The 25,837-nt window shown below is 42.1% G+C and overlaps 1 protein-coding gene across 1 annotated transcript; it reads right to left on the bottom strand.

Moving 5' to 3' along the window:
* Window positions 1-2,179: 2,179 nt before the first annotated feature.
* slc2a15b (solute carrier family 2 member 15b) lies at window positions 2,180-25,064 on the bottom strand. The gene is made up of 12 exons (XM_061231088.1): window positions 24,924-25,064; window positions 15,699-15,797; window positions 13,617-13,777; window positions 12,811-12,935; window positions 11,764-11,909; window positions 11,039-11,171; window positions 10,082-10,269; window positions 9,321-9,431; window positions 7,871-7,972; window positions 7,534-7,609; window positions 5,251-5,378; window positions 2,180-4,781 (listed from the first exon to the last, which is right to left on the bottom strand). The coding sequence occupies exons 1-12, from the start codon at window positions 24,963-24,965 to the stop codon at window positions 4,566-4,568; spliced, it is 1,527 nt and encodes a 508-aa protein (XP_061087072.1). The 5' UTR covers window positions 24,966-25,064; the 3' UTR covers window positions 2,180-4,565.
* Between the last annotated feature and the right edge of the window lie 773 nt (window positions 25,065-25,837).

The following is a 25,837-nucleotide window of genomic DNA, read 5'->3' as shown; positions in this document are numbered from 1 at the left end:
AACGAGACAGTGTGAGTGATCGAAAGGAGGATTCGTATAATGCGATGGGTACAGGAAGAAACTGAGCTTGAATGGCTCTTAAGTTAGTCTGGGTCATTCATTTATAAAATGAGTCCAGGGCTCATATTTGTAAAGCGTTTTAGAGATAGAGTGCTGATCTGGGATCAGTTTTGCATTTTTGCTCATAATGGGAAAGGCTAATCTGTGGACTGGGGAACACTGATCCTTGATCATCACTTCTGCTCTGAAAGGTTTTATATTTAACGCTCCAGACCACTTATCGTTTCCCACAATGATGGGTCATATTTTTTTATACATCCATATGAGTAAAATCAGTTCTGCCAACAATATTTTATATTTGAACGAGCCTTAAGGTCGGTATCTGACATTATTATAGGAATGCATTTACTGCAAGACAATAGCTTAAGAATGCAACAAATCTTAGAATATTATTCAAAGAAATACATTTAAAAAAAACATTAACATTCGTATGCCTACAAAATACACATATAGAGGGGTCATGAGCAATGTCACATTAACATTTGAAATTGCAACTATCATTCTAGTTACATAACTGCTTGAACAACCATGACCCAGATGAATCGTAGAACTTGTGATGGGACGCATATCAATCCGTCATGCTCACAAAGGCAATCTGTACGTTCTTATACAGTGCTAAGGAAACGACACCGTGACTGACCAGCAGAATGGAACCCACCCAAGCTCCTTCAAAGAGCTCTCTGCTAACGTTTTTATGCTGACCAGCTTACGAACCCAACAACACAGACACAATACTAAAGTTGTTAAGTTAACGTCAAACAAAAACAAAAGCTATTCTGTGACAGAAACCGGACATGCGTTCAAAACAGCAAACACTCGATGTTTGCAGCAATCACGCCACCAACGGCTTAAAAAAAAAAAAAACGGGTGAGAGCTAGGTGATTTGTTTCTTAACTTTGATTTATATTTAAACCTAATAACAATGTATTATAAGTAATTGTCAACGTTCGTTCTCACGGTGAGCCATTTTTGTGTTCGCGAACAGAAAAGTTTTAAAATGTTGACGAACGTTAGCTAACGTCTGGTATAAGGAACTAACGCAAGAGATAATTCTGGAATCTTTGTCCGTCTCTGATTCACTTTTACGTTTTTTTCCTCCCCTGCAGTGATATGGCGGAGTCACATTCCGCAGCGCTGGGAGAATGTGGTGTGTAATGAGGTTTCCGCAGCCAGGCAGACGGAAGACACATAGCCCAATTCATTAATTAAGCGCTGAACCCGTCCCTCTTGTGAGTTAATGAGCCCGGTCCCGCCTGGCGCAGGAGTTACTTGGAACATCATTACACCACCTGTACTCGCACGCCAGTCTTTAAAGAGAACCAGGCAGTTACTTTCCTGCACTTTCACTGCTTTTGAAAAATGTACTTGGAAAAATCTTTATAATTAGTAAATGTAAAAAATAAATAAATAAAAGAACAAAATACATTATCTTCTCCCTGTCCCCGGTCTGACTTCTTAAGGAACCAGATAAAAGGACAGAGCGCTGTACAAGCAATCGTCCACTTGTCTCATAAAAGTTCTTTATTGCAGAAATTTGCTGGCAGAACTTTCTTCAGCACTGTACCCATGTGAATACCGAGACTGGAGCTGTCAGTATGCTCCTAACAGGACTGGTCTAAAGGGATTCATCACAGGGGCCTTTATTGCATAGGCAGCACTTATTAATTCTAAAAACACTATCCCCATGAGAGCCATTGTGTCTAAGAAAATCCAAATCTTAGGTGCAATAAAACTCCAAATGGAAGAAAGCATTAAAACATGTGCAAGCAGGTTATATTCATACGTTTACAGGCAGGTGAATACAATTAGGACATAACACAACATTGTATTGGACTTTCAGCATTTAAAAAAATATAATAATAATAAGAATATATCGGCCTCTTGCGGTCCCACATGAAACATTATTAATCTATCACTCAACTATTGGCAGTGAGCAAGCTTACACTGATACTGAACACACCTTCCAGTGGATAGATTTCTGCCAGCCAACCAGTCACCCAAGAAACACTAAACAAAAACCTAATGCATTCAAACAACTTTATTTCTCTTATTTTACAAAGCTTTGAGTAACAAATATTAAAGTACATGAATATACATAAAACATTACAATAATTTTTTTCATATATTCTTGTGTCCAGAAAACTCTACAGCTGTTTCCAGAACAGATATAGTACAACATTAACTACACCCTTCTGTGTCCGTCTGTCTGACATGGATCTGAAGTCCTAGTTTGGGTTATGAAGCCAATAGCACGCATAGTCCTGAAGAGACTTATTTCTTTAATCACAGTTGGCTGTAAATTGTTATGTTGCTCACAGACAAGGGGGAAATTGAAATTGAATGAGTTCAACCCCAGAACTATGAATGCTACATAATAAAAAAAATAATTCACTTCATAAACCTAACCGCAGGAAATCAGATCAAACAGAGCTATAGTCATTTATGAGGTGTCGTACTAAAAAAAAAAGAATGGTTAGGTACAGTATGCATAAATAAATACAATTATGACTTTTTACATACTTAAATATGCATAAGGCCCAAAGTTGTCAACCTTTAGAGCAGAGTCTGCAATGTTGTCCCAGGGGTAGCACTGTGTTATGGTTTTTGTTCCAGCCATAATTGCAATTCCAGAATTATAATAATCTGTTATTTATTCTCAATTAGGTGCTAGGATTATTTACCCTCTAAATTATGTCAAAATAGCTGTGATGCCTTGAATAATAAAAGTTCCAGGTTCACATTTAACTTGTTGTGCTATACTACAAATAAGCTACATAGAAAGAGGTTACAAAATGATTTAACTGATCAATTTAAAGATTGAGATTAATCAAATGAGCTCTACTGGTGAAGGTGTGAATACATGGCCAGAATTTGGTCAATAATGAAGACTTCAAAGCAATTAATAACGAGTCAAACCTTTCACATTGTGTGAATAAAGTGGAATAAAAATTATGAACACGCTTAAACTAATGTGTTTGACAACCTAATTAGGAGCCTATTGTTTCCCCTCAATCCTGAATTTGATCAGTTTAAATTTTTTGTCGCCTCTTTATGGAGTTTTTTTCATTATTATTATTTTTTAAGTGTAGCACAATTAGCAGTGGGTGAACATGGGACATTTATTCTTCATGAGATGCAAAGGTATTTGGCTAATTAGAGTAAATAATCCCTCGAAACATGAAAAGCACGTAATTAACAAAAAAACAACATGGTTCAAATTCTGGGATTGCAAAAAAAAATAAAAAATCAGTCCCAGAGTACCCACATCACACACCCCTCGTTTAGAATACACTTTCACTTGGCCCTTTGAAAATGTGACCTCACTGTTATTCGTCTCCAACAAAACATGATGATAATGGTTTGGGAGTGCCATACCAGTAGTTATATTAATGGCAAACAAATGTCTTAAACTAACTTGCCATAAAGTGGCTTCAGGATGATCATAACGACAGTAACTCCTACAGAAGTAATCATGATGAAGATTTCGCGTGTAGTTACGCCATCAATGAAGCGCTCTCAATCCATGTATAAAGCATTTGGTTTGTGACTCAATCACAGAATAAGTGCAGAATGGTTCTTTAATTTTAATTCACTTTGCCCAAAATTCCAATTTCAACATATTTATATAAATTAACACCGGTTTTACACCATTGTACAGTAGACTTCAGCAGTTGCGTCAATGGAAAGTGCCTCAATGCAAAATCATCCTATACCTAGGACTACAATTTCATACATGGCAAATTTCCCCCGCCCCCCCCAACAGGAGTATCAAAAAAAGAATAACATCCACACTCAATGCGTTTTTCTTTTTGCTGTTAAAAATACTTTTCAGCACATTATTTTTAGTGAAATGTCAGCAAACTGTCATGTGGTGATGCTTGAACACCAGAAATACTTTTGAATCATCTAAACAAAACCATGTTGAGTACAGGGGCCTGTAACACAAAGCAGCATTACCTGGATAACTGAACAGACTAAATCCTGGTTCCCTCCTAAATCTGGAACATGGACTGAAGTAAAGAGCTGTACCAGGTTTTATTCAGTGCCGTTACCCAGCAAGCTCCAGAATTCTGCTTCATGATACAGGTGAAAGCCCTGATCTTCTATGAATGTAACAAACAAAAAAATATATATTCATAAACAACGTTTATAAAACCAATTTATGTACAGGGAGGGACCAGGTGTACACAGAGAAAAGTTCAAATACTATTTTTTTTTTACCAATAATTTTTCCCCACAGCACGCAGAGAAATGTTCACTCTGAAACAAGATCTCCAAGCATCAAAAGGGACATGCAGTCGAGATCAGATTGGAACAAAAAACAGTTGTAAAAACCACTTTCCATTTCGCAGCATGTAGAATGCCTGCACATTCAGCACGCAGCTTCGACCGAGGGGAGGACACCATTTTGAAACGCTTCAAACCATGATCAAGTCTGTTTAACGTCACGCGGCACATCTCCTCGGCGAGAGTCGCCCGCTCTCTCCCTCCGGCTCCCGGGCTTCCTATGTCTCCACGGCGGTGCAGTTGTCCAGAGTGCCATATCCGTTCATCTTGGTCAGCTTCAGGTGGCTGCTGATGGCCGAGTCTTTGGAGGCGAAAAGCTCGCTGATCTCCATGAAGGTCTTGTTCTTGGTCTCCGGGATGACGAAGTACACGTAGGCGGCCACCGCCACGCAGATGCCGCAGAACACCAGGTAGCAGAAGGCCCCTGCGGACATCTGCACCGGAGGAACAAGCGGGGAAAAACGCATTCACAGTGAGCCAAAACATTTCTGAGAAGCCACTACTGTGAGGACCATTTCTAAGGGTGAGATTCCACTGAGCACAAAGCCAGAATCAAGACATATCACTTAAAACCAAAGAACAATTAAGAAAATTTAAGCACATCATAGACATGCAAACCAAATTTGCACCAAGCCACCTAAAGCAGTCAATGGAATCAATGGAAAGAGGAAGTACAATCAGTGAGCACTTTATTAGGTAGACCTTTCAGGGAATCATGTGGAAGCAACTAAAGGCAAAAGAGTATGCTGACATGATCAAGAGGTTCAGCTGTTGTTCAGACAAAATTTCAGAATGGGGAAGAAATGTGATCGAAGTGACTTTGACCGTGGAATGATTGTTGGTGCCAGACAGGTTGGTTTGAGCGTCTCAGAAACTGGTGAGGTTGTGTGGGAAAGCCCTCACCTGGAGGAAGGGGAAGACGAAGCCCACGGTGAAGTTGGAGATCCAGTTCAGGGAGCCGGCCACCGTGTAGGCCGCGGGGCGGTGGGACTGCTTGAAGAGTTCGGCGGTCATCAGGAAAGGGACTCCAGCTACAAGACCACAAACACAGTCACTCTCCGCATATTTACATCACATTACATCCCTTACACACTTACAGTAGTGGTCATAACATGAATGTCTGACAGAACTTAAGTTATGAAGAAGTACAGAAGTGCATTCAGGATATGCCATGTCATCAGTGCCAAAAACCAACAGTAGTAGTCAATCCATGAACTTATCTCCTCGTACAGAACCCTTTACAGGTAAAAAAGTTAAATGAAGCTACGTAAAATGATGGCTTCTGATAAGGTTGGTGACAAACTCAGAGAGCTCTTCTGCACACCACTGTTGTAATGTGGGGTTATTAGCGTTACTTTCACTTTCCTGTCAGCTTCTGGAGTCTGGACCTTTCCTCTGACATCTCTCATTAACAAGGCATTTCTTACGTATTTATACATTAACAAGCCATTGTAATGTATAAATACATGACTTAATTGTTAACAAGTGCATTAACTAATGAAGTTAACTTCATGCTTAATTAATGGATTTGTCCATCATTAATTCATTAATATAATGAATGAATAATTAACAACTAGATTAATTAATGGTAATCCATGAACCTTATTGTAAAGTGTGACCAAAGAAATTCTTTACCCAGTGTCAATGAGTTGGGATGCCCTTCGAAGACATGAAGACATGAACGCACACAACACAGCACAGTATCTGAGAGCAAGTCTACATCAGATATGCGTTGTTTCAGTCTTAAAGCTAGATCTGGATGTACCCTCCTGGAATGCATTCAAATACTGCATGCATTTTTGCTGAAGAGCACAATATGAACAAATTAATCTTTAACATGTATGAAATGCCAATCGTTCACTGCAATGTGTCACACATCGTCCAAACGAACATCATCATCACGAGAAAAAGAGATGCACATAAAACCATAGATTTATGCAAGTGTTGTATTTAAATACAGAACAGAAAGTCAGAGGAAAACTCGGAATTCACTAGTGGAAAATACTCATACGTTTTTTTCCCCCTGAAATCTAATGAATCTGTGAGCAAGCCAAGCGGAGGCTTCATTACTTGTGCATGGTAATTGCGAGCGGAGGCCTAATGCAGTCGAATGGATAGAGAGCGCTGTCTGTAAATCATTGTTCATGCAGGATTTTGTCTTAAAAAGCCATATTCATCATTGCTTATGAACAATGAGGCATAAAAAAATTGTAATTAAAGACGTAATTACACCAGCAGAAATGCTCAACCACAGATGAATTATAGATTTGTTGGCGGCGTTGGCGATACATCAACTGTGTAAACTGCCGGGGCCACCATCCATCACCGCTACAGTGAGGCCCACACCGGCAGCTGTGCAGTCTCCAACTCTCTGCCACCCAGGAAATATCATTTAAAACAGATCTGCCGCGCCTCTCCTCCCACATATGCAGGCCAAGAACTCAGGAAGTGCACAGCAAGACCAACCACGATTCAGCGCTCAAACACTATGGCAGTGCTGGACCCCATGTAATGATGCAAACTACATGAGTAACTCTGCAAAATATGATAATGTAGCATCAACTGATTCCATCATTTAGGCATATAGCCCCCCCCCCCCCCATATCACCAAGAAAGTTTGGGAAAAGGTTGATCATCTTAAAAAAGATCCAGGTATAAACCTGTGTCCATCGAGTAGCACATTACCTTATGATCACTTAGCAGATGTTCTTACTGTATCAGAGGGGAACTGTGTTGGTCTTAGTCACAATTTGCCCAAAAGAGTTCCAATCAATTCAGAGGAAATGTGGAACTCGTTTACAAAAACAGTCTACCAGCATCTCACCTCCAGGGGTCGCCCTTTTCCTGTGTAAAATCATGATTGAAAGACCCCCTACTCAAGACGTGAGGGGTAAAGATAATCAATGGAAAATGATGACCACCACAAAAAGTTACCCTGACAACTGATGGGAGAGCGTGGCAGAGTAGTGACACAACTCAGGCCCTGTGGGGAAGGAAGGCCACGTTACCAGGCAGAGGGAAAAGCGTATTAACCCTTGTGTTGTCTTAAGGGTCAAAAATGGCCCACCACTATGTTTAACAACGGACAAAACCCCCTAAAGTGTGTGATGGGTTTAGTGAAGGTGGGTGACCCTTAGGACAAGGGGAATATACACAAGGGTTAAAAAGAGAAACGAAAATCCCCACCTGGTCCTATGCAGAAGCCAGCGATGATCCCGATGACACAGCCCACACTGATGTAGCGCATGAAGGGCACATGGGTCTGCAGAGCCAAAGCACGGAGCGTCAATATAGCCTGCATTCATCAGTAACTGTTCATTTACATCAGGTCAAGTTCTGAATCAATGTACACTGTATACAAAAAGAATATGCCTCAGGAACAATCACCTAGTGCATAGAAGCATTTACACTCAGCAGTGTTGAGTTCCCATCTGAGATTATACATTATAAAGTCGAAATTATTTGGGAGTGACTAGATACAAACCGAAGAAAAGTTTTAGTTTGCGGTAAAAAAGAAACATACCTGTAATATGAGTGAGAGCGTAATCCCTGCACAGCATAATCCCATGAAGCTGAACCCACCGACCATCAGCGGCCGTCGACCGAGCCTCTCAATGGTGAAACCCTGAGCACATCATGGAGGAACACAAAGAAATGTCAACAATCTCTGAAAGTCATTAACAACGCCCGTTTCTCCTCCTGGAGTTACAGATCCCGGGCGTTTCTTCTCCTGGAGTTACAGATCCCTGGTTCTTAGAGATTCAGAAAAAAAAAAAATAAAAAAAAAAAAAATAAATAAATAAAACCCTTCACAGGGATTATTTGACATTACTGCCTCCTCAACAAGGTTGAGTGCGGTTCCCATATCATCCATGAGTCAGATTAAGACCAAAGATGGACCTGCAGGGTACACCATCTCATTAAATCTGCATCTGCAACTCAACAAACACGTGAACTAACACCGGCTTCACACCTACTGTACCAGGGTCCTTCAGGGCCCCATTTTAAGATGCAGGATTAATGAATGTATGAGTTCATGAGTTTATGGAAAAACCTCAGGCTTTCGGTTTTCACAAAGCACACCAAAGTCTAGCCGGGGTCGTTACCATAGCAACACATCAGGGATCAATAAACCTGCATCAACGCCTTCCAGACCATTCCAATTACAGACAGTCTCCTCAGTGTTTATGAGAGGACCACTCGGATGTCAACTAGAGGAGAGCTTTCACAAGCAAAAATGCAAGGATGTGGCTACGTGAAGTTACATTTCAGAACTTTGTTCGAAATGAGAAATGGACACAATTTCACAAAGCCTTAACTGTGAAAGGGAGTAGCTTTAGTTTTGAAATAATGCATGTATAATAAAGGACAGGACATTTGAGCATTGACATGATGCAGCACTTGATGCAGCTTCAGTTGGTAATACTATAATATAGAGTCCCATTTGTCCTTTTCAGCTTGACAGTGAGCACATTGGACATACAGTACAAGCACTGAAGAAGGAAACCGCCCCATGCTTCGGTTCAAACACACTCATGTCCTCCATTTGTGTAGCTAAAACTTTCACCTCTCAAAGTCATAAGCCGATTACAGCAATTTGTAATGACGAAAAGCAGTGCAAGACCTAGAATATTAGTAACTGACCTATATTAGAGTGGAAAGGGCTTACATTTTTCATCCTGCAGCACAAATCGTTAGCAATATTGGCCGTCCTGTTTCACCCACGCAACGGAGTAATGTGAGACTCTGATAAGTACTTTGATTAGTGGTTCTCCAAACCTCTCAGGCTCACCTGACGCAACTTAACATGGGCTTGACTAGTTGTATCAGGTGTATTTGAGGTGGAACACATGAAATACCTGGATCCTGACGTCCGACTGAGATAACAGACTGAAAAATGCATGTGACTCCCTGCATGCATTACAGGCAGTCAGAGGCACACGGACGGGCCAGCATGTGAAATAATCACTCACTCCTGCGAGCCCTGCGATGACCTCAATGGCACCAGTTCCAACAGTCGTGTACTGGATCTGAGGGGGAGGGATCCCAGCATTCTCAAAGATGGTGTTTGTATAGAACCAGATCTTGGGGGGGGGGGGAAACAAAAACAAAAGACATTTAGATTAGAGATCGACTTCACAGACAGCACATGGAACATGACATACAGGGATAGCATCATTTAAGCCTCAGACATTAACATGCTTTTAACCCTTTGAACAGTTGGGTTTTTTTGCAATATTTTATCTCTACAAAATTCTAAATCAGTGCTCTAGAACTCCATCACTGTCAGTTGCCAGTAGTGATCGTTAGAATCATTATTAGTGATATTAGAATATTCAGTCAAGAAAAGAATGTTTATATTTGTGATCCTAACCATTACATTACATTACAGGCATTTGGCAGACGCTTTTATCCAAAGCGACTTACAGTTGATTAGACAATCCTCCCCTGGAGCAATGCAGGGTTAGCTACACCGGGGTCCAAACCACCAACTTTGCAGGTCCCAGTCATGTACCTTAACCACTACACTACAGGTCTCCTTTGAAGAGTACTCCGTGTTCCGGAACATCATCCCCGTCGGTTACCAGTAGTGACGGTTACATCAGCAATATAATTTTTAGTTAGGAACACTCTGATTACGTTTCGTGATCTTACAGGGGTTATAGCCTCCCGATTCCCGGTCGGTCTCACCCCAGTCCCCCACCCATCCCAGCGGGAGCCCCTGACCCCTCACCGCATCGATGCCGGACAGCTGCATGCCCATGTTGACCACCACGATGGACAGGACCTGCCAGCGCACGCTGCGGTCCCTCAGGAGCTCCAGCACGGACACGGTGTTCACCGACGACAGCGACCTCTGCTCCTCCTGCATCTCCTCCATCTCCAGCTGGATGTTGCACTTGTTGCGATACCACTTGAGGGCTGCAGGGGGCAGCACAGCACACAGTTACTGGGAGCTGGGGGTGGGGGGTGGAATGGGTACCGGTCCTGTTCCACTCGGTGCTCATGGGTAGACTGCATTCGGTAGGAGACCTTTTGAAGTGCCGGGCTTTACAGCATTATGACCACCCAGCAGTAATTCAAAGTCAGCAGACAACTATTCTTTATAAGACCATTAAGTTTAATGGAACACAACGAGATGAAGTGCACTTTAACAGAGAGGACCTTTGAAACACCTGTCTGAAGATTCATTTTCTTACACTCATGTGAGAAGCTTTTAAAATAATAATATTATCGTAAAAATACAAATGGCGCAAAATAATTAAATAATTATTTCAAATACTAAATTCAAAACTGCGATAGGAAATATCGCATGGTGCAAATACTGCAATATTAAAGGAAAAGTATTTCAATTTACGCCACGCCAGCTTCAAAGAAGAAGCTCTCCAGTTGCTTTTGAAGAATTAAAACTGTAATAACAAGCCTAAAGAGTCTAAAGAAGCAACCCAACTCCTCATCCTGTGGGCTGCAGTTTCTGCAGGCATTTGCACCTAGCGTGCGCTACACCACCTGATTTCACTAATCATTTTACCTGCTTGGTTCAGATAGTACGCAAATTAGTGAAATCAGGTGGTGTAGCGAACAGTGGAAGCGAATACCAGCAGACACGGTGGCCCACATGGAGTTGAGTAGTCCTGGTCTAGAGTATATTTCCCCAGTTTCTGTGACGCCTCCAGACCCTACTCCTCACCCTCGATGGTGGCGTTGACGTCGTGCTTCTCGATCAGCAGGTAGCGCGGGCTCTCAGGGAACCAGGGCAGGAGCAGCAGCTGCACGAAGGTGGGCCCGATCACCAGGGACAGGAAGAGGGGCCAGTGCTCTTCCTGTGAGGACAGAGACGCACTCTGATGGACCGCTCACGCACGCTCACAGCCTTATCGACCAACTGAACCGACTGCACCCACAAACAACGTCCTGTGACTCTCAGGGAGCAAGCGCTGTTGTTCCAAATGTGCTCTGCCAAACGTCTTGAGGATGCTTTGAATACCCAAAGCCCCCAAAGAAACTGAACTAGCCTACCTTTCATCAACACAGTGACAAATGATCAAATGGAACTTTAAAGTATTGACTGAAATATTGAGAACACTGACAGACCACTGAAAAAAATGACATGAAGTTTTCATAAAAGGCCACAAACAGCACAGAGGTACACTGGGTGTCATTGAAGTTCATTGTTACTGTACAGTTAGGCCAGGGGTGCACAACAAGGTCCGTTTCAGGATTTAGTGTCAACTTCTGCTCATAACTTATCTGACATGTTTGAGTACCGCCTACAGATGCAGACTGAGTGTATCCTAATAATTTTACTGTACTCAAGTACAACATTGAACCAGGGTAATATATAGAGCTGTCAGCAAATTAAAACAAGGTAATTGGTCTAAAGTATATTTTCCGTGCACAGCCCGATGGCGGTACCTTTCCCAGCAGCTCGTGGAGCCCCAGGATCTGGGCGCAGAAGACCCCGATGCAGATGAAGATGCTGGGGATCAGGCCCAGGAAGCCACGCAGGTTCTTCGGGGCGATCTCTCCCAGGTACATGGGCACAACGCTGAGGCTAAGACCTGCAGACCGGGGAGAGGAGCGGGGCAGAAAACGCACATGAACACGCTCGTCTTCCTTCGTAGGGCGGCCTCGAGCGTGGTGCTTAAGGTAAATGACTGGGACCCGCAAGGTCGGTTTTGTAGCCACAATAAGATCCAGACAGCCGTTGGGCCCTTGAGCAAGGCCCTTAACCCTGCATTGCTTCAGGGGAGGATTGTCTCCTGCTTAGTCTAATCAACTTACGCTCTGGATAAGAGCAACTGCCAAATGCTATTACAGTACATTGGGTGACACAAAACAGCTTGTGTAAGGGATGTTGGAATACTTTGCATCTAATAGATAGCTCTGCTATTGAACTGTGATTGGTTTTGTTTATATGCATATAAAATTACGTGTTTCATATTAAATGCTTTCAGTCAATAAATGCATTTAATTTTAGTGGCATTGCAGTGAAGGGAGGGGAATATCTGATGCTGTATGCATAGGCATTAAATTCTCAGGCCTCTCTAGAAACAGGTACAGCAGTACAGTGAGGCTTCCAAAGTTGGTTCAATGTCACAGACATAGATTAAGCCTAGCCCTGGACAAAACAGGGTTTTGCATGGAGAATCTCTAAACATAATTTAGTCTAGAACTGGGCTTCATCTGTGTCAGTTCAACCCGGCCATTGATTAAAACATGATTGGTTGTCCATCCAGGTAATCCCAGACAGCCTCAAAGTCTACAGAAGAACTGCGGCAAGTTCTCAAATAGGTTCGGAACAACCTCCCAACTGAAGACTACAGAATGACTGAGAATCAAGCGGAAATCAACAGGAACACAGGGAGCCTGTTCCTAATCCTCCGCTACATTACGATGCAGCATAACAACACACAAGTATGTTTAATTGACAAGAAGGACATGTTTTGAGTAAAGGGGTACCCGAGTGTATCCCGGTGATGAATCGGCCGATGATCACCATCTCCGGGGAGGCGCAGGCCCGGCTGAAACCCATGAGCCCTCCCGAAATGAAGACCAGCACGGTGGAGTTCACCAGGGTTCCCTTCCTGCGAAGGCAACCACAGTCTACGATCACGCACCGGTCACAGTCTATTAAAAACCACAGACAGTTTATGGACAGGGAAGACGGGGGAATTAGCACAGGAATATAAAAGGATTGATCTTCCACGACCGAATCAATGTGTAAAACTGCCCGGGCTCCATGAGCCATTCCATCTGGTGATAAATCTCAGGATGAGGCGAGGTTTAGCATCACATCTGATTTATTTTAACATCACGTACAGTTAACTCCAGAATCCACCCCCCCTCCTCCCCCCCAAAAAAAACTGTTACACTGAAGTCATTAGACAAATGCTGTAAATCAGTTTTTATTTTCACTTCCTGCGCTGAACATATATTGTTAAAACAAATGACCCGTAATAATTTGGACAAGGACGTGTCAGTTCAAAACCATTAAAACCAAAAGATTTCAAACTCCTAAAATTCAATGAATACTCATCAGTTAGTTGAACTCCCAATTAAATGCAAGACCCATTTTCATCCACCAACATAGCTTCACTAGTTTAAAGATTACTAAAAAATTTACTCAAACTATATTTGCGAAGGAAAAAAGAAAAAACTGCTTACTTGCCTACTACTGAGTATACAACTTGTATACTCAATAGTAGGCAAGTACGCAAATAAGCAGTTTCCGACAGGGCCCAGCAGTTTCCGTCTTGGCCTCTCACCTCCCAAACCTAGTGACCAAGGCGCCCACCATGAAGGAACCGACCAGCCCTCCGATTGCGAACACGGACACAGTGAGGGAGTACATGAGAGTGACTGTCTCCTCATCCAGAGCGGTGCCATTTCGGCTCACGATGGTGCGGTTGTAGAAGTCCTTAATGTACTGCAAGCACACCACAACGGCACCGGTCAGAACACAGTCACAGGGCTAATGCACAGTCAGTACAGACGATAACGCAGCACAGAAGGCCAATGTAAATAAAGCCTGCAGGCTGGACTTGCATCCACAATGACATTACTTGTGCCGCCTTTGCTGTATAAACGCGTGTTTTGGGAAAAAAAAAAAAGAAAAAAAAAGAAAAGAAAAATTGGTTAATGCCATCAGGGTTTAAATACCTGCAACTGTGTCCCTTGACCTAAGCTATAAGTCAGTAGAACATTTAAGAACACAACTAAATATCAAGCAGCTGAACTTTACACTCCAGAAACCATCACCTTATGAATTCCATTTTATTACTTTTAATGTATTGCATTTCATTTAGTGGCAGTCCTTTATATGGGAATATGTAGAACATGTATGTAGACAGAAGCAGTTACAGTAGTGTCACTCGCCCATATTGTGTAACTGGTCAGTTCAGAATATTTAGATGTCAAGTTATTTCCACTGCGTTTGCGTTGGTTTCTATTTTTATAGCATGTGGATTCAGACTGGCAGATGGTGAGCCTTCTTGTTACAGATGAAATAAGAAACTTATTTGCAGGTTGCAAATAATATACAAAACAAGCACTTCTGACAGTTTTCCCCCTCACAGAAAGGCAGCAGATTTCAGTCTGCACTTATCTGAGGTTTTTTGTTGGGGAGGGAAAAAATAAAAATAAAAATCCAATTACTTTAAAAGTAACAGGGACATCCCAACTAGCACGAGAGGAAGCCATCGTCATTACCCAATTGAATTTCAGCAGTCTTGCTCAGTACTGTACATTACACAATGCCCCATTCGCAAGTCTACAGTACAGTAGCACAAATGGGGAGACAGCCTCTTCACTAGTCCTGTGGGGCAATGCTGGCTCTCCTGCCACACTCAAAAAAGAAAGGGTAGATCTGAGAACCATTATTGTTTTGGTCATTTGTTTCGGGAATACGGCTTGATGTAAATCCAATAATTACACCGGCATTCCGGCAAATAGTCGTCGTTAAAGAAGGGCTCATGATTTTCGCAATTTTCTTTTAACAAGCTAAATTGTTTAAACCAGAAAATGTGCCCATACGTCCATGTTATTGTCATTAGGTTTACAAAAATGACAGTTAATTTTAAGCAGTGGCAAAACATCGACGCTGAAAACTACACAATAAAGGGACATTCAATAGAAATAAAATAAATCACATATTTGAAAATATTTTCACTTCAACACATTTGTCATCCAAGACACTTTATATCAGAAAGAATTAGATTTGTTCTTAGGAAGATACATATAGGCAACATGTATGCGTACATCAAACCTCTCATGAGTACTACTTGAAACTGGTTTGACCCATTCCCCCCCACCAAAGTCTGCAGGTATAAATTGGGCAAAACAGTTGACTGTTTGGCAGAAATCCACCGCAGCAGGCACAAATCAAAGCACTTCAAGCGCGCCATTTTAACTGACTGACTGAAAGCAACACATAGAACACAAGGCCAGAGCAACTGCTGGTTGAAAAGAAAGAATGTGGTTTTCCCTTTTACACACTTTGATACAGAATAATTGGAAATGCATTCCAGTGCATTATTTATTTATATCATTCATTACTGCAGACGATGTACTGTTGGCCTCAATAACCGTTATTATCATTTTATAATAACTTAAATGACTGGATGTTAATGAGATATGGGCAATAGTAACTTGTAACTAAAAAAAAAATATGCAAACAAAAACCACAGAATAAACTGCTTTTTCCTAAACTCTTTACCGGTATATTCCGATACGGTCTACACCAGCGATGATAATTAAAAACACAGTAGTTCCAGTCTGATTAACTGCAGTGTTTGAATACTGTGCTTCTAAAATGTGACGCATATGGACTGGATGGCTGTAGCACTCACATCCGCAGGGGAGTTGACCACGGCCAGGTTGAAGCCATAGAGCATGGAACTGCCAAAGGAGGCCAAAAGTGCCACTACCAGCAGGGGCCAGGTGAGGTGCTGCAACAGGGAGAACACAGGGTCAGAAACCAGCAAACAAACCAACCATGAAATAATCCGTAATAAATCATTGTAGAAATGTACAGTATTTGCAAAAAAATAACTGGAAATGGAACACATACTGTACATTTAAGCTGACACTCATGGGCTCATGATTTTCACAATTTTTAATCCAAACTATTATCTATTATCCATCTATATCTATTATCTATCTATATCTATTCTCACTATTATCCAAAGCAACCTACTGCAAGCGCATACCGAAGGCCATTAGAACAACTGCGGCATAGAACAGGTCGGATAAGGTACAGCTCACAAAGTGTCAGTCAGTTACGGCCGTAAACGTTGAGTGCACACGATAAACAGGCCAGGTCAGGAAGTACGGCGTGTCAGACTAGAGGCACGGCATGACACAGACTGCAATTTACTCACAATTATTGTGGACTTCAGATATTACAAAATAATATCTAAAACACAGAAAAAGTGTGAGTGGTCCAGCAAATAAGGCAGGGATTTGCACGCGCCATTACACAGCAACTTAATTTCTACATATAGCAAAATGGTAAATTTATTGCAAGCAAGGGTCCCTCTAAATATTCCCACTCAGGCATAATCTCTTCACAGACACCTGGTAATGAAAGCCCACCTTTCATCATGCAGCCCCATGAGCTGAAGCCATTTTCTAAGCCAGAAATTCCACCACCAATCAGAGAGGGGCAAGCTCATGACATTTTTCACCCTTTGAGTAAGGCTGTGTGCAAAATGGCTTAGTTGCCTACTACTGTATATGTAGACGCATGAGAAAGTAGTCTGGTAGGTGACGTTTCTCTAATGAAGTGTACTTAAAATACCTGGATGATATACACTCACCAAGCACTTCATTTCACCTACTTATTCAGGCAATCATCGAATCAGCCAATTGTCTGGCAGCAGTGCAATGCATACAATCATGTAGATATTGGTCAGGAGCTTCAGTTAATGTTCACATCAACCATGAAAATGGAGAAAAAATGTGATCCAAGTGACTTTGACTGTGGGAGACATCAGAGGAGAATGGCCAGACTTTGTCAAAGCAGTCAGGAACGTGACAGTAAGGTTGCAGCAGTAATAGTTTTAAAAAAAGGTCCTCCTTCACTGAACTATTTGACAGTGATCGGACCCAGAGATGGCTCAAATGGTTCCTCACTGTGGGACCTCCAAAAAAGTATGTTTTACTTCCTGAAAAGTGTGCTCCTGAATGCCCAACGAAAAACCCAGAAGTCAGCATATAATCTTGGATTTAAATACACTACATTGAGAAAATATTGCCGACATGACTCACCCAGTTTACTCCGTACATAATAGACCGTTTCTGCAGACTAATACAAGTAAGCAGTAGCTGTATTCTAGAAGGTACTGCCTAACTGCCTTGGTTTCTAAGTCAGTGTTCTAAAACTCCATCACTTTCCGTCATCAGAAGTGATGGTTACCTCAGCATTTTGGATGTTCAGTTAACCCCTTATGGGCGGATGCAACCAGCTCATCTCCCTTAACAGACGGCTGTATTTGATCATATGACCGTTTTTCAAGACACATGACGTTGAAATGTATTGTGATTCCTAGCCCTTTCTATAGGTTTTCTATAGGGAGCCTTAATCCACAATGAATTAAGAACACTCACATCACATATGTGTGACTTTTTGTCTGAAAGGATGTTCATGGTGCCAGGTGATGTTTCTGAGAAAGTGAGCTAACAGACTAAGGGCATCACCCAGCCAAAACCTGCATGGCTTGAAGTGGCAGCGGACCGAATGACTCATCCAGGTGTGTAGCCTCAGGTAGGAGGCCGGTTTTCCTTTTGGAACTAGCCAAGCTGGGTCTGGCTTGCTTGGGGACAGATGGGATGAACGTCACATCGACCACATGCATAACCACCTTCTTAAGGGCTCTTCATACGATACGGGCCTTCATTTGAGACCCAAGTTCAACTCGTGTACTTCACGAGTACATATAATACACTTTTCACACATGTAGCCCTGGAATGCATGAGCTTGGCGAGACACATGAACCCATTATCGTTTGAGATGAATGACACCGTTTCACTGGCGCCCTTGTGATCTCCGTAAGAAATGAGTTGCTCTCGCATTGCGAATCGCTGTCAAAATCGGAGTTCAGGCAAGGCTGTTCTCTGAAACCGGTCGATTGCAGCTCATCTGCTGATCTTAAAACCCTCAAGTCTCCAGAGGATTAAGTCACTAACATACAACGTGACAGGACGAAATCTGCTCGCAGCCAAATTGCCCTCTGCAGCCAAATTAACATTTCTTTAGATTATTATTATTATTTTCACACTCTTTGGCTTGTGGGAGGAAACAGCAGTACCTAGAGGAAGCCCACACAGACAGGGGGAGGACATGGCCGCAGAAACTCCACACAGAAAGGCCCCAGTCAGGGATTTAAACCCAGCACTTTCTTGCTACAAGGCATCCACAGCACCACCCTGCTGCCATATGAACCAGACTGGTACAGAGTTTGAGAGGCCAGCAGTCCTTTCCAAAATTATCTACTGTAGATCACTACTGGTGTGATTATGCCATTATATAATGGACACATAGCAATCAACTTACAGCACAGGATCTGGATTGCAATCTAAATGACAAAGAAAAAATGTGTCATATATTGTACTGGATATTCACAATTCAAATGTAAATCAAACAGAGAAGAAGTTTGTTTTCAGTGAAGTACCATTCACCTGAACATCCCCCAGATTATGAGTTCTTGGGAATTGCTGAACCTGACTGCCATCAGAATACAAAATGCCATATCATTTTATTCATAATCATTTTGTTATGTATAACACTGCTTCAGAAAATATCTTGGTGAGAATTAAATTTGATGAGCAAATATTACACATTATCGCTATCTTACAAGCAAGCAAGCAAGCACACATGCACAAAAACATCAATCAATGAGAATAACTCCGCTAGGTGTACAATGGTTTGATAATGATTACGATAACATCCAGGATGACAAGCAAACAAACACATCACTATAGATGCCCCTTTTGATTGCCTTGCCATGGCCAAGTATTAGGTAAATGGTTGGAATTTATATAGCGCCTTCATCCAAAGCGCAGTACAATTGATGCTTTATATTCACGCGCACACGCACACAGTGATTGGTGTTAGGTGTCTTGCTCAGGGACACTTCGACGCACCCAGGGTGGGATTGAACCGGCAACCCTCAAACTGCCAGACGACTGCTCTTGAGCCTGAGCCAATGTCTCCCGTGCAGGTAGACCTGCAAAGTACATATTGGCCATCTCATTGAAAATCTGTGCAGTTTGTGAAGTGAACCAGGTCACTAAATTTTAGAGCATGTCAATGAATGAATTAAATCTAAGGGCAAGCCCCCAGCCTGCAAGCGCTCCTCCTTCCCCTCCTCAGACCTCCACTTCACTCCACGGCCACAGGGTCAGAGTGCACCTCCTCACACCTCCCCTCCGCTCCACAGCCACAGGGTCAGAGTGCACCTCCTCACACCTCCCCTCCACTCCACTCCACGGCCACAGGGTCAGAGGGGTCATTCTCACGGTCTCGTGCCGCTGATCTCGATCCGCTACTCCTAATCAAAACGCTGCGGTCAGGACGCCGGGGAGCACGCGTTCCTGCACGCGGCCAGCAATCCGCCACGGGCACTGCGGCGTACAGAACCACGCGTGAACACCAACATCAATTCACACCCCGCGTGTGCCTTTTGTTCAACCAGTGCTGGGCTCTGGGCAGGACCGCGTGGTCCTTAGGGAGCAGAACAGCCACTGGGTGTCAACTGGGGTGCCCCTTGCACTGGTGCACATCGAAGGATTAATGAGGCACAACTGGCCTTTCAAAATGAGAAAAAAAAATACCAGGGTGAAACTGAATTACTTTTAAAAGAGGATATTACAGTAAAGCACAGTAAAGGCTGATATTTACTGTAATATATTACAGTGAGACAAAGTGGCTAGCAGGAATTCCGCTAGCAACAGGCCTGAAGCCAATCCGAGCACAATCTCCCATTCCCATGCAGAAAATATCATTTCTTGAACCGCAAATGAGTCACTACATTCTGCCCTGCCACCCAAAATTAGTAAATGCATATACATAGTCACATAACAGAGATATTCAGTCCCAAACCTAGCAGGAAAAAGTGAAAGTACATATACATCAGCAAAATTAACCTTTTTAATTTCCATGGCAACATTCTAACCAAAATGCTGGGAAGCAACGTTTTCAAAAGAAGTGCACTTTGAATATGGCACATAGTGCTCGGCTGGATTTGTGTCTCAAGTATGGGGCAGTTGGCAATGCTCGGAGTGACTGCACAAGGAAAGGGTGGAGGACATCCCAAAGAAATTAAGTAAGTAATGCCAAGCTGTTGTCAGGGCCACATCTAGATTTCAGAAGCAGAAAGACCGGCAGAATGGCAGGACAGGCGGGATATTAAGAATACAGAGTGCAAAGTGTGAGTCAGCTTAAGGCAACAGATACGTTGGCATGCCTGCTTATTGGATAGTGGGTTCTTCTGATGCATGACATCACAGTGATGTCAGTTTTTCTGTTTACAGCTTTAGAGCCTTACAGCCTTCAATGGGAGAATTTGTTTTTGTTTTGCAATTGCTGTAGTTTGACACAAGCATTGGACCATGCCCTTAATACCCTTATTTGGCCCCTATTCTGATAAGCCAATCCAGTGCATGCAGCTTAACTGCTAGGTACAGAAATACGTTAGTAGGTTACAGAGGCTTTTAAAGTTTTCAAGCAGCCAGATATTCTGGAGGACTGTAGTATGAAAGTTTTCTTTCAATAACTGAGAGAAACATCAGGTTTGTGTCCAAGTAGAGAATGGCACCAACAGTATACAACAACTGTGAAAGAACATCGTCCATTACCAGTGATGGGGAAAGTGAAAGTGTGGATGTAAAAGCTGACAATTACTTCACACTGAAAGTAGCTGAACTAGCTGTCCTAAACAGAAACGTAGCCGTCAATACATGCAGGACAAACTACTCTGTAAAAAAATATTGAAATAAATTATCATTATCATGCTCCACAGACATGTCAGACACAAGCAAAGCCTTCTTTTTGCACAATGGCAAAACCACACTACAGCACAGTGGGGAAGAACAGCAGTGTGTGGCAGTTGGCTGAAGCAGAGTGCTTCTCACCGGTCAGGATTAGAGGGGAAAAGAGAGGCAGTGTTTAGTTATTGGTTTGGAAAAAAGTATTTAGGGCTAAATGCAATTGGTAATTGGTACAAATTGAATATAGCTGAAATGCTAAAAAGCTGTAAAAAGTAGACCACTAGTTTAACTTAATATAGTGAAACTACTCCTGATTTACTATGGCTAGTCTTGTTACTTAGAGTATGCTACAGGCGGGGTAGTTTATGTGCTTACGTTTCAAAGTTTCTTCAGGACGAAAGGCCATTAAAGAGACTACAACAAGGGGACACAGAAGTCTGGCAGAAAGCTTAATTTAGCTGAAAAACTGTCAGATGGAGATCCTTGTGCAAGCACACGCGGACCAATGTGTGGACAAAGCCATCTTGTGATAGGTAATTGGGGTTAATGCATCTTTGATGACATCTGGTTCACTGGCCTCCACAGAAAAATGCAAGGAGGAAGGGAAGGAAAAAATGTTAAATCAAACATGACCATTTTCAGTTCCTGCCCAGGAACCTGTATTTGAGTAGGACGATCAGCCCACAACCCTTTGCCCTTTTCTTAAAGAGAGCTGGTCTGAGGAGAAAATGAATTGAGGCAGTTTAAGAATAGAAGGGACGGTGTAGATAATATGTTTAAAGAGGATGATTAGGTTTCCAGACAGAGAGAGCCAGTCTCCAGGGACCAGACTGCTGCTTGTGTTGATTACTATGGGGTCCTTATTGGCTGTAGCGAGTCAGGACCTTGTGTGAATGCCTGCTCTAAAAGAGAGGCCCTATCAGAATCAGCCTCCTAACTAGTGTCCTCAAACTACTGTACTGTCTACTAAGCATACAGAGTACTTTTTAGTGCGCAATGTACAAAATACCATCCATACTATTTTCCAACCTCACTGTGGAAATTACATTTTAGTAATTTAGCAGACACTTTTAATGCAGAACGATGTAAAAAAAAAAAATGTATATAGGGTGTACAAGAGGGATATCAAGGGGAAGGGGGGGTAAATCAGGAGGGAGGACTAAGGTACAGGTGTGTTTGCAGTCAATATGGGGAGGGATTCTGCTGTTCTGACAGTGGTAGGCAAGTCGTTGCACCACTGATGCACCAGAACAGGTGTGAACCAGCTCGACCACCTGGTGCTCGTACAGACAGTCAGTCCCGGTGCGACCGTGCTCACAGGTCATCACTGCTGTTACTGGAGGAAAACCAAAGCGATGCGTCGTATTTATGTGACCAAACTGGCCACTCACTTCCTGAAAGGCGCGTTCCCGAAGGCACTGCGAAACCCACAGAAATAAGTACATCATCCCGCGATTTTAAGAGCACTACAATTACAGAAATGTTCACCTACTTAACTTTTCCTATCCAGTGTACTCAACGCATATACTCAGTAGGTGCACTAATTCGCACATGGCCCAGAATATGATACGCCCCCTACTGGCCCACAGACACCACTTCCAAGAGGCTCTCTGTTGTCCTGAGATGCCTGTCACCCAATTTCTAACCAGGCCTAGTCCAACTTAGCTGATGGCATCAACCAGGAATATACACACCACGGTGTGGCTAGTGACTATAAATCTGCAAACTGTCAAATGAGTATGTCAACCTCATTATGTCCACTTGGGCTACAGGCAGTGCAAGAGCAGGAGAGTCACTCAACACGTAAGGTAATAAAAATCATCATTTATTCAAATTAACATTTGATCTACACATGGTGTACTGTAAATCATCCACGCTTTAAGTGTACCTTCAACCAGCTAATTATTGTCTGGGTGAACTATGCAAAAAATGCATGTAATTTATAAGATGACCATAATCATATTTCATGGCTTTGATAATCACTGCAAGTCAGAAATGTCAACTTTGGACAGTAAATCATGTGTAATCAGGTTTTTACACATTCTTAGTGGTAGAGCAGAATAGCCTGTGCAGAATCTGACCCATTCACTTCTAACAGTTGTGAAAATAAAACTGGCTCATTGGTTTGTCCGTTTTGGCAAACTTTTGGCTAAACTGCACTTTGCATTTAAACCGAAGGCTGGCATCTAGAGGCACAAAACCGGAACCTAGTAAATGAATATGAATATTTATATGCCAATATTTATTTAAATAAGAATATTGAAATGTCAGACCACTGCATGAATATGCCAAACTTCAGATAGGCATCTTCTTATTGTTATTATGGCATGCACAGCAGTGTGGATGGGAGGGCACACTTCTGGACAGACATGATTAACACCCCCACCCCCCATAATATGCTCAATTACCATACAACTGCAATGTTTCGTCATTGGCACCTGGGGTTTAGTACAACAGTGACTTTTGAAGTCGAGACAAAACATTTTTTTAAAATAACTAAACGCATAGTATGAATGCAGACATTCTGAGGCCTCCATTTCCAGGAAATGAAAATGAATGGAATATTTTAAATGCTTAATAAAAGTAAACATGAATATTAACATGTTAACTTATATTGTGTACATCTTTGTCCAAGTACCAACACATATCAAAACTGTTATAGTTATTTGAGAACAGAGCCACAAATGAACTGTAGGTGGAATGGACTGGTTTATGGATTCAAATCACATTCAGGACTCAATCAAGATAAATTAGGCACACTGTTTCTAGTTACTGTATGCAATGAGTGACTACTTAGACCACCCCTTAAGATACTGGACAGACTGACCATGAACTCAGAACTTCACCATAATGTTCTCTTAAAAGTCAATCTTGAGGCTTCATGATTAAAGCGATGACAAATTAATGTCTAAAATACACACACCACACCACACCACAACAACACACACACACACACACACACACACACACACACACACACACCAAGTAAAAATGTCACAAATATCACTTCTGGGGTAATGAGGGCCTCATGAGAACAATTCGTGGACCACAGGGGGCCCATTCACAGCCTCTGACACCCCAGAACCCCGATCATACCACTTTCACAAAACGTCAAAATTGAAATATGAAAATATTTATTTTCTCAAAAAAAAACCGCATGTAGTCGCCTCGTCTTGCCGTTGAAATCATAATACATTACTACGGAGTCACATTTTACTGAGGCCAGAGCAATAATTGAAAATAATAATAATAAAATAATAATAATAATAAAATAATAATAATAATAATAATAATTCCACAGTAAATTGAAACAATCTTGCACACGAATATCGTTTCTATCACGAACCTGATTTTTTTTCTCCCACAAACGTAATCACAGATACGTAACACAGCTACTCAACAGAAAGAGATTGTAGCAAAGACAGAAATATCTGCGATTTTCAGGCTGCCATTCCGCAAAAGAATGGGCATTCAGATTACTTAAACCTGAGGACAATTTCAAGGGACTTTCCACAGAGTATTTCAATTAAGTTTTTAGTCAAACTGTTGACGTTTCAGTCAGCGTTAAATTTTCACAGCTTTCACAAATCGACAAAGAAGTGCCATCCTGTGCTTCCCCTAAACGGACTTACGCAGGTAATCATGAATGCGCGCTTACACGTATCATTATGCCGCAATTCAACTTGCACCGATAACGCACACTATAACATGCCGCCAGAACAAACACTCTAAAACGTGATGGGAATACTTTCCCGTCCTAGACGGCACGTACTGATTTAGAACAACAGAAAACCCCACAAACTTTAAATAAACTAAACAAAGTATGGTTGACAATCGAAGACTTCAAAACTAAACATAAAAACAAAATAAAGGGAACCGTCAGCATCATACGGCTTATATACAAGCAGCTATTAAAAACTATTTGTTTACAATAATAACTGGGGAGAAGCATACTACGAAACAACCAAAACAAAACATTTTGAATGCCAGTAATGAATCAATTTGCACCGGTGAGCCATTGTCATTAAACAGCCGTTCATTTCCAAAATGAAAAATGCATATACGTTTCACTGACAAAAACTTACCCCTGAGATTTCCGCACTGGATAGTAACACTTCCTCAGCCATTTACGAATCTGTCATCAACCTCCCCTGGCAATGGTCCGGTTAAAAAAGATACAACCGTCCAATTAGTCCTTCTTATACGACCGACATTCCACCTCGAGTTATTTTGGGGGAAAGGAGGCGTGGTCCTGTTTGATTTGACAGTTATCTTAACTAACGGCGTGCTTTTGTCTCTCAACCAATCTCCCGAGGGCTCAGGACACAAATCCCCTCCCCGGTAGCACCGGGCCTGCACTCCCATTACAAACTTGTGAAAGTAGCGTAATCACATGACGGTTGGAACTTGATTCGAAGAGAAAGGCCTCCAAATCAATTCGCAAAGTGAATTTGCGAAGCCCTATTCCTTTTTTACGCATGGCTTCTGAAAAAAGGGTGGGCGAAGTAGTGACGTGAGGTATTTGGGAAGACAGTGAGAAACGCTCACGGGTTAACATCCAGACACACTAACTTACTCTATAAGGTATTTATTTCTTGTTTGATACTATCCAGGTTTCTAATTATAAGCCTGTCTAAATATCAGTAAACGTTCGACTTCTGGCAGTTGGCAAGAAAACGCGCAGAAATGTGAATGCGCTTAAGAACAAGAACAGACCGTTGCCATTGAGAGTTAGTTACTGAAACATTAAATTTTGCTTATTGGGGAGCCCAAATGTCATGTTGGTCTCAGACAGTGGTGTCAATCTCCTGTTCTGAAGGGCTACAGTGCCTGCTGGTTTTCCATGTGTTTTAGCACAATTGATTAATTTAAGTTATTGACTGAGTCCACACACCATGATTTGTGGCTGATTGAAATGAAACTACAAATGACGGCAGTCACTCCGGCCTTTTTGACACCCCTGGTCTAAAAGGTTTCAAGTGTCAAGGGCCCACGACTG

This window comes from Conger conger, chromosome 2 (assembly GCF_963514075.1).
Source record: "Conger conger chromosome 2, fConCon1.1, whole genome shotgun sequence".
Classification (NCBI taxonomy): Eukaryota; Metazoa; Chordata; class Actinopteri; order Anguilliformes; family Congridae; genus Conger; species Conger conger.
Note: the sequence above shows the minus strand (reverse complement) of the source record. Positions and strands in the feature narration are given on the sequence as shown.